The 10,310-nt window shown below is 34.8% G+C and overlaps 1 protein-coding gene across 1 annotated transcript; it reads right to left on the minus strand.

Annotated features, from left to right (window-relative positions):
• Positions 1 to 4,222: 4,222 nt before the first annotated feature.
• On the minus strand, positions 4,223 to 6,107 carry LOC134264424 (uncharacterized). The gene is made up of 2 exons (XM_062746714.1): positions 5,883 to 6,107; positions 4,223 to 5,195 (listed from the first exon to the last, which is right to left on the minus strand). Exon 2 carries the CDS (start codon positions 5,069 to 5,071, stop codon positions 4,223 to 4,225), a length of 849 nt encoding a protein of 282 aa, XP_062602698.1. The 5' UTR covers positions 5,072 to 5,195; positions 5,883 to 6,107.
• Between the last annotated feature and the right edge of the window lie 4,203 nt (positions 6,108 to 10,310).

The following is a 10,310-nucleotide window of genomic DNA, read 5'->3' on the forward strand; positions in this document are numbered from 1 at the left end:
TCTTCCAGATTTGTAAATTTTATGGCCCCAGGGTCAGGGGTTCTAGTGTTAGGGCGGGGCTCTATAGATTATATAGTGAAAATGCATTTATTCTTTGAAAATCTTCCTCTCTGCTTCTGAGTATTAAATAAACTAAAATAATTAAGCACAAAGTTATGATGAGCAAGAGTGCCTTTTCCAAAATTGTAAATTTATAGCCCTAGGGTCAGGAGTTCCAGTGTTAGGGCGGGGCTCTATTGATTATATAGTGAAAATGCATTTATTCTTTGAAAATCTTCTTCTCTGCTTCTGGGTTTTAAATAAACTAACTAAGTACATTGTTATGATGAAAAAGAGTGCCTCTTCCAGACTTGTGAATTTTATGGCCCCAGGGTCAGGGGTTCTAGTGTTAGGGCGGGCTCTATTGATTATATAGTGAAAATGCATTTATTCTTTGAAAATCTTCTCTCTGCTTCTGAGTATTAAATAAACTAATCAAGCACATTGTTATGATAAGCAAAAGTGCCTTTTCCAAAATTGTGAATTTTATTGCCCCAGAATCAGGGGTTCAGGTGTTAGGGCTCTTTTGATTATTCAGTAAAAATACATTAATTCTTTGAAAATATTTTCCTTTGCTTTTGGGTTTATGCTAATGATCCAAGTATATATATTTATGATGAAGAAAGGTGCATCTAGCAAAATGATTATCTTTTATGCCCCCCCCCCCCCTCCTGGGTCAGGGGGGGGGTGGCAGTTACATAGTCTGAAAACAAATTAATGCTTTGAAATCTGCTCTTTGGTATTAATCAACCATTTTACGATAAAATTTGCAAAATTTTGAAATATGTGGCCCCAGGGTCAGTGGTTCTTTTGGGGGTGAGGTGCACAACTGGTTAAAAAGTGGAAGAACATTTTCTCTTTGTAACTCTGATCTACCTCTGGGTATTGAATAAGTAGAGTAAGCATGTAAGCATGCTAAGTTTTTTAATTATGATAAGCAATGGTGCCTCTTTCAAAACTGTGAATTGTGAATTTCATGGCCTCTGGTTTAAAACATGAACCAAATTTAATTGTTTGAAAGTTGTTACACAATACTCAGGTGACCTATAAGGCCCATGGGCCTCTTGTTTCTCCTTTCTAGAACCACTGGGCCAATTTAAACCACACTTGTCATAAAGCATTCTTGGGTAAAGGGGATTCAAGTTTGTTCAAATAAGGGGCACACGCTCTCTCAAGGGAAGATATTTCAGAAAAAGTGAAAAAAATTGCTCTAAAAGTCTTGTCAAGGACCACTGTGCCAGGAAGGATGAAACTTATTGGGAAACATCTTCAGTTAGTGTAGATTCTAGTTTGTTCAAATCATGACCCCTGGATTTAGGTCGAGGTCACAAGGGACGATCAAAGTTTTACATAGAAATACATAGGAAATATCTTGAAAAATTTCATCTCAAGAATAGCAAAGCCATGATTAATCATATTTGTGTGAAAGCATCCTCAGGTAGTGTATAGATTCAAAATTTTTTCAAATCTTGATTTGTTGTCCTCATAGGACATACCGTCAATAACTGTATAATAATAAACAAATCTTTATATTATACAAAGTATCTCTTCCACCGCTTGAAAAGCTGGGGGTATAGTGATCGGAATGCCCGTCTGTACGTCCGTCCGTCTATTAAGCTTGAGGGTGCCGATCTCATCCACAGCTCCTCTTATACATGTACCTCTAAAGGAACTTTGAAGATTGGGGAAGAAGGCGGGCGAATTGCATAGATTGCGACAAATACGTGTATGATGTGCAAAATAAAATATATCAAAATTTTCCTTGATATTTCATCTTACATTTAAGTTTATTTTATGTATCTCTACAATTTCAAAAAATCCCACAAAGACTGAAATTATTTGCCTATGAAATAGCATGCACACACTAAAGAAGCCAAAGGGTTCATTTTCTCTTACTTTAGCATTTTATTTTTCGATAAAGTTTGTCTTCTCTCCATTTTTTGAAAGTTAATCTTATTGGTTTACAAAAACATAGTGCAACACTATACCTTGAAAGTACATGTACTTTTATGACAAAACAATCATATCACAATCATGATTTAAATTTTTAAATGCCACCTTTTATCAGGAGCTTTGTAACTTAGTGGTTATAGTTGTGTTAGTGTCGAAGCCATATAATACGCCGGATGAATAATATTATACTTTTCAATAAAATAACAATTTTTCTGAGATTTTTTCTCTCAAAAAAGTTTTATTTATCATAATTTCATAATAATCATAAACTGAATATCTGAAGCTATAGGCATTCTGCAGGCCCTGTTTACCCATCTCCTTTTGAAACCATTGAAAGCAAATAGATTTAACTGATCCCACCCATTGTGTGACGAAAGCGGTCCAACATCTCATCAACAGGTCCAACATCTTACTCAGCGATCAAACATCGATTTTTATGATCTTTAAGGTCTTCCGTTTCCAACGGAAGACCTTCTACTGATTCTGTTGGTAAAGATTATTATTCTTTTTTTTTCTTCTACTTCCTAGACGCCAACTTTGAGGCCTCATATCTCACTCATTTCTCAACGGATTTTGCTCAAATTTTTAGAGGTTATAGACGTTTATAAACTCTATCAGAATAATGACTAAAATATCAAAAAGTCACTTCCGGTTTTGAGTTATTCCCCTTTAAACGAAAAATCATAGGCTTTCGTTTCCAGATAAAGGCTCAGAGACCACAAAAGCTGGAGCAGAAATTTTACTTGTTTTAGATAACAGAAGGATTGAAGTTGTGCACATCGGTTTTTGTTTTTCGATTTCTGCATTCAAAATAGCGCTATATAGGGGTCAAAAATTAGAACGCCTAAAAGAGCGAAAATTTACAGATATTTTCCTTTTTATCTTGAAAACTAAAAATATTTTGTTAAGACATGTTGAATAAAAGTTGTGCATAATTTCAAGCGCTTTCATTTGATATCATTAAAAAGGGGCTGGCCCCTAAAATTAGGGATCTAGGGCCCTTGAAAGTTTTTGTTTAATATCTCAAAAGTATAGAGAATTTATAATACGTCAAATAAGCAAAGTTGTTCAAAATGTCAAGCTTTATTTAATGAGGTTGTCAAAACGTCCGGGTACGTCACTTCCGGTCAAACCGGTTAGTCAAAAATTGCATATTTTTGTTGTTTTGACAGGTTTTTGGATATTATATGTCACTGGAAGCTTAAATCTTAATTTTCTCTTAACTTGGTCAAACCGGAAGTTGCCAAAAATGGCTTGATTTTGCAAAAATGTACATAGATTTGGAGGATTAAACCATTTTTCGACTTCATTACTCTTTTTTTTTCAAATGAAAGTTATTTCCGGTCAAACAGGACGGAAGACCTACTCGTTGCTTTGCAACGAGCTCGGCTCTAGTTTAGTAAAACATTAGTATACACAGTTAAAGTATATCATTGAGGGAGTTAGCAAGATTCCAGTTCCCCTCGACCAGGACTATTTCCCGAATATTGCTAACTCCCTGAATGATATACTTTTTAACTGTTTTATTATACCGAAACAAATAGAGTCTACTTGTATCGGTATAATAAAACAGTTAAAAAGTATAATTAGAGGATTACAAATGGCGGGGAATTAGCTTCAAAACTAACGCACGGGGAATTAGTCCATTAACATATCAGACAGATACAAAAGTTAAAGCTATAGGATTACGGATAACCGGGAAATTAGCTTCCGAAGCAGGGATTAGCTCATTTAACTAACGCACGGGGAATTAGTCCATTCACTGAGATTTCTAAGGAATTATTCACATTTTACTGCCTTACTTTTATATAGGAAAAAATCAGTAGAGGTATAATAAAAATATTAAACTTTGCATATGAACATTTTTTAACGGTTCCTCTTAACTACATATAGTATTTATACATTAAAGGCATTTTCAAAACTTAACTCCCCCCCCCCCCAAAAAAAAATTATCATAGAAAATATAATGGTAAATTGAAAATATTCGAAATTTGTTACAGCAATATATAATGTCAAATTGAAAATAACCCAACAGCAATTTTTAAAAAAAGAAATTATTCATGCAGAACTGTTTAAAATTGTAATTACTACTTCCAGGGACCTAAATACTAATATATACTGAAGGTTCCTGCTACTTCGAATTAAAACAAATTATATATTTCCCCAAAGAATACTAAGTATCTATTTTATCACAATAATATTTAACAAGGGAAAGGGAAACAACACCAGATCACAAATAAGTACTATCTAACGTTTCAGTCTGCAGATGAAGTATTTCCTCCCTCGACATTTCTGACACAAGTGGATTTTGATTAATTCTCTCACTTTCAGAGTTATCGGATCTCTTCGTTTCAAAAATCTCCTGTACTTTTTTATATTTTCTGCCCTTTTTATAAAACTTCAAGTGAGAGTCATTGTCCACTTTCTTAGTTTGGTGTAATCTTTTTGACATTACACTACCAGATTTTCTATGAGTAGAACTATTCACTGAGCTTAGACTACTAATGGTATCTGCGTGGACATTTCTGAATCTGAATGTGGAAGCTGGAGATAGTGAATCCACCGGTGACTCGCTCCAATCTGCCATACTACCCGAGGTCAGCGAAGGACTGTTAAAATGTCCACCAGTTTGTAACCTCTGCTTGAGACACGTACACTTAACATAGGTACCGGAAGTTACATATTGTTCATATCTTTCTTTTAAACACTGGGACAAAACTTCTGCTCTGTCGCATTTTTTAATGATGTAGAAACATTCGTTCCATAACACTTTTCTTGCGCAAGGTGCTGATCTATTTACTCTATCTACAAAGGATTCGTCAATTACTCTTTCCTGATATAGTTTGTCAATAACATCTTTTAGTTCGACCCTTGATTTGATTTTGCAGTGAGCACATTTAGGTGTTCGCTCAGTTTTCCTATTTTTGTATTCATTATATCCCTCTATCAATATGTTCGCTAAATCTTTTCGTTTTTCTTGTTGTAAAGCGTCCGTAAAGTGCATAAAATGCGTTTCATCATACTTAGCAAGCCTGAGTAGCAAACATCGCACGCGTTCTGATCTGTTTGAAAACGACATGATTGCTTCGCTATCAGATGATAAATAGCTTTGTTTTGGACAAGTAAGTCTAACGCATTGTCTTGAAGAGTGATGTTCTCCATAAGATGTTTATGCTTGTCTTTCAGAACTTCGACGTGAAAATCTATACTTATTAATAAAATAAATTAAAGATATGCAATGACTAAGGTACTCATGGACAGAACTGTTCCTAACTCCCACCCATTTCTTTCAATATGTTGATTTATTTTGCATATAGCGAGTGTGCCACCGTAGTCATGATGGCATTAGTAAGTAAGTTTACCAACATCAGAATCAGATTCTCTACTTCTCTACAGATATTGGTAACTTGCATGTCTAAATTGCATGTTTACATAAATTACATTGCATGTAAGGAATTCAAAATATGTCACAATACTTGTAGCAATGTAGTTTTGAATTTTACCTTTTATATGTGCTTAACCCCGTACGTATTTTTTTAAAAATCAGAAAAACTTTTTTTATATTGAAGGAGGGGGTGGGTTGGGTTACCTGCCTAATTTACATTCCTGTCCACGTGTACCTGTGAAAAAAATAGCATTGGAAATATATATTTTTTAATTTTTGATATGACAATACCCCAAGTTACTGTTATATTTGTTTTTATATATTATCAATATTGAAGGAGGGGGTGGGTGGTTTAGTAACAATCCTGTCCTCGTGTACCTGTGATGATATAATCATAATTTCAAAAAGGAAAATGAATAATCACTATTTGGAAGCATCATATATGTATACAATATATATGAATTTGTCGGAGAATATATGTCCTCTAGAAAAGATCATAACCTACCATCGCCTTGCTCATTAGAAAAGGGATCTTTTGAAGCATACGTTTCTAGATTTCTCTTTGTTTTCTTTTGTTTCATCTTTCTGACATTAGCTGAAACATTATCCTGTGTACGAGGAAGTTGATCACAAAGAAATTGAATTTTGTTAGACATGTTTTCAAGTTTCTCTTCCATAAAAGGCAGTTTTTGAGCTACTGTTTCCACTTTATTGGTCAGGTTATTCAGAATGTCCCAGATCTGTAACACAATATACATAATTAACTATTGAGCGACGCGTATAACTCGGGGGTGGGGGCTACTTAATGAAAGATGGTATTTGTTGAAAAATTCATTGTAATGACCGTAGAACTTGCAAAATAATGACTTTAAAACGAGACTGTTGATATTTCTGATTCATCAACTTGTTTGACAGTCGTTTGCCTCTGCTACAAGAATAAGGGAAAGATTGACGATAGAAAACCTGCAATCATCATATATAAGGAGGATCCATCAGACAGCTTTCCATAAATACTTTTTTAGCGCCTGCCTTATACAGTTGCTTTGTTGTTTTGTTTTAGTGACTTGCAAGGGAAATTTTTTAATGGCCACTAGAAGTTGATATGTGAGGACACATATCAATGCTGGTATCTATATACCGGTATATGTATATGTAACTAGTAAAAAAGAAGTTAACATTCCCGAGGGAAATTTTCAATTTACATTTTCACGTGGATTATTTCTTTACAGAAAATAAATCCGTTTATTATATGATTGAATAATTCCTATCATTCTGATTGGCTTAGATCCAACTATGTTGAAAAAATACTACGTTATATTTACCTGCACGTGACGTTATAGGTGAATATTATACAATTATTGCTGTTTTTGAGGTCAATACGATGATTTAGCCACCTGATGAGTACAATATTCATGAGCCCGACCTGTAACGTCACGTGCAGGTAAATATTACGCAGTATTTCTACATAGTTGGATCTCAGCCAACGATGTAGAACTATGAATTTCCCCCATAGTCAGCCCCCCCCCCCCCCCCCTCCCGAAAATGTACTCTAGAGTAGGATTTTTCTCCGAGGGGAAATCTCACACTAGAGCCAAATATCCCTTCTTTCTTTCTCAGAGTAGGATCTCCCCTCTTGTAATACAGTCAATATATACCACAGCCGCATTTTTTTGTGAAAAAATTAAACTGCAAACTGATTTTTAAAAGGTACAAATGAGTGTTTTTTCGACCTATATAGTAAGACTTTTCTAAGCATAGTATTTGGCTTAGCCAAACATTAAGTTGTTTCACTAAAGAAATATTACTTCTAAATTCAGAGAGGCACCTTATTTAGCAAAGGTATCTAAATTTTGAAAGAAAAAGGTTTGTGTATTTATTTAACGATTTTCATATTTGACATGTGTTATATTTAAATTGTACAATAAAACAAACATTCTGAGAATATTACATTATCAATACTTGTCCTCTACCGCCAAGTGTAGTCTAGCTAGAAATTAAAAATGCCATTATTCCGCAAATTCATGAAGTGGAACTAAATGCAAACTTGAAACTCACAATTCAAAAAGCTCAATATCTCAATTCGTTTAGAAAAACATTGCGGAAAACCCTAAAAAATTGAAAAGCCAAAAGGTCGTTATTCCGTAGAAAAATATTGAAATTGAATAAAATGCACAAGATCAATATCTTCAAACTTTTAGAAAAAAGTGCGGAAAATCATTTGAGTCAGACAGAGGGACAACTAGATAGACGGACGGACGGAGAGATGAGAGTAAACCTATAGTCCCTCTAGTTTCACCGATTTATTTGATCTAAAAATAAATGATTTGACAGTTGCTGAGAAAAATAATATATTTCAAATTTTTATTTTCATCCTTCGTATTCAATACATCTGGTACGGCACCCTTATAAAGAAGGAAGCCTTGTAACAATGTACGGCCCCTCTCCCCTTCAAAACATAAGTACAGCAATTATATTTTATTGGGTGGGGGGGGGGAGAATCTTACTACTACACATAGTAGGATCCCCCCCGGAAAATTGACTCTGGTGTGGGATTTCCGTAGGGGAAATCCTAAGCTAGAGCAAGTTTTTCGGGGGGAAATCCTACTCTAGAGCCAGTTTTTCGTGGGGGGGAGCCTCTCTACAAGACCGGCACTGATACATAAAAATCCAACAATTTACATTGATTATCCACAACATTTAATGTGGCATATATATGGTGTCCGGGTAGGGCCATTTGCTTAAGCTCAACAGCTCTTTTAGAAAACATGCCGTCGCGCTGACACACAACTCGCCATTGCAACATCGAACAACACGCTGTCACGCTAACACAGTTTCACACAACATGCTGACGCGCTCACTCACTATACAAGCTGTCACGCTTACACGAGTTCGCAGAACACGCCGTCGCGCTAACACACAACTCCCACAGTATGTTGTGTGTTAGCGTGGTGTGTGTTAGTGCTACAGAGTATTGTGCGAACTCGTGTTAGCGTGACAGTGTATTGTTCAATGTTGTGATAGCGCGACGGCGAGTTTTCTCCGAACGCGATGTTGAGCTTTAGCAAATGGCCCTATCTGGACACCATACTAGCTAATTCAAGTTCAACGCTTCTCGCACATATACACATAAATAAGCTATACACATAAAAATAATGTAAAATTAATACACTTTTTGCAAAGCTAAAACAATAAATGAAATAATCTTTCATACCTTTAAAAGAGGATCCATTTCAAACCGGCGGCATTGAATTTATGTGTTTGAATGTGTAATTTAACGATCATTTGATTATTTAAAAACCGGTTTAAAGGCTTTAAATTTGTTTTAAAATACTCGGTTTGTACAACCTACTTGTATTTATCTTTTTGTGACTGTGTTTTGTACATTGAAATTCATTCTTGCGTTTCATTCCAAAAATCAATAAGTGCACAGAAATTATATTTAGAGGACAAACACATTCAGGAGGTGGGGGTGCTTTTTCCAGACAGTAGTACATTTTGCAAATAAACTCCTAAACGACTGCACCAGAGTTCTTACTTACTTCTCTATCTAGAAATACACTAGGTATAATGATGATGTCCAAAATTTAATATTATATTCAGATTTCACTTAACTTAAATTAAAAGTCTACTTTCATTTTCAGTTAACAGCACAAAAGAGAGAATGGTGGTGGTTCCGGTTATCAGATCTAAGTTACTGAGTGACATTTTTAAATGAAACTGACATCAAGCAAGTATTTAATTTTTTTCATAAAACAGCATTAATAAATTATTCTACGAAAGCCCACTGAGCTCATTTTTAAGGTTAAAAATAATCAGTGTAAAGAATTTATTGAATTTAACAATTGAAAAACATGTACAAGTGAGTAAAATTCATTTTATTAATAGATAAGGTTTTGAAATAAAAAAATATTCTGATGACTGATATATTCTCGCATCATTTCTCCAGTACATCTTCTGAGGAAATATTTTATGAATAAGTTCACGTCTGATTTCATGTTCCTATCTGTCAGTCAAGATCAAGGTTCCCGAGTAACATTACTATATGCATATTATTTCGCGAAATAACGCAAAAGTTTCGCGTTATATCGCGTACGTTTTGCGTTATATCGCGAAAGTTTCGCGTTTATTTGCGAAATATTTTGCGTTCTATCGCGTTAGTTTCGGGTTATATCGCGAACGTTTCGCGTTATAAGGGGAAAAAATTATTTTTTTATCCAACGAAAATGAGCCCAATGGGCTTTCGTATTATTCATTCAAAACTTGATGTGAGTGATATAAAAGAAAAAAAAAAGTTGTGATAACTGATTAAAAAATAAAATGTGCAAATCCTTTCCGTTTATGTCCGAGCTCACTCCTTACTGAAAGTTCTAGAAAGTCGGATGACTTCGAACCCGAAGAGGGTAACGGGAGCCTTCTTTACTTAAATACCACCCTCAAACTTTCCAAGATAATATATTAATTCATCTACAATTGGTTTTCTTATGTAAGGGTTAGGAAATTGTCAAAAACAGTAATATCTTATCGCCTTCTGCTCACCTTGCTAATAATAGGAGGTATTGAGACAAACCCAGGACCAGTAAAGTATACATATTATGGAGTAAGTGAGAAACCGTGTAAGTCAAACCAGAAAGCTGTACCTTATGATGATTGCAACCAATGGTTCCATGCAAAGTGCATGGGTAAATCAGATGAATCATACCACAAATTAGGAAACAGGTCAACCTTTGGCTCTGTACTAACTGCAATAATTGTAACCATTCAACATTCTTATATGATATGCCACTAAATAACAACACATATGCTTTGTTATTAGATTGTAGTAGCAACTCATTGGATAACACTACATCATCCTCGATTGTGAGTCCATTTCTAACATCAAACATCAAACACTTCAAACAGACCAACAGTTATACCCAACCATCCCTAACAAAAA

Source organism: Saccostrea cucullata, unplaced genomic scaffold (genome assembly GCF_032062105.1).
Source record: "Saccostrea cucullata isolate Sc308-1 unplaced genomic scaffold, CSIRO_AGI_Scuc_v1 ctg844, whole genome shotgun sequence".
Taxonomy (NCBI): domain Eukaryota; kingdom Metazoa; phylum Mollusca; class Bivalvia; order Ostreida; family Ostreidae; genus Saccostrea; species Saccostrea cuccullata.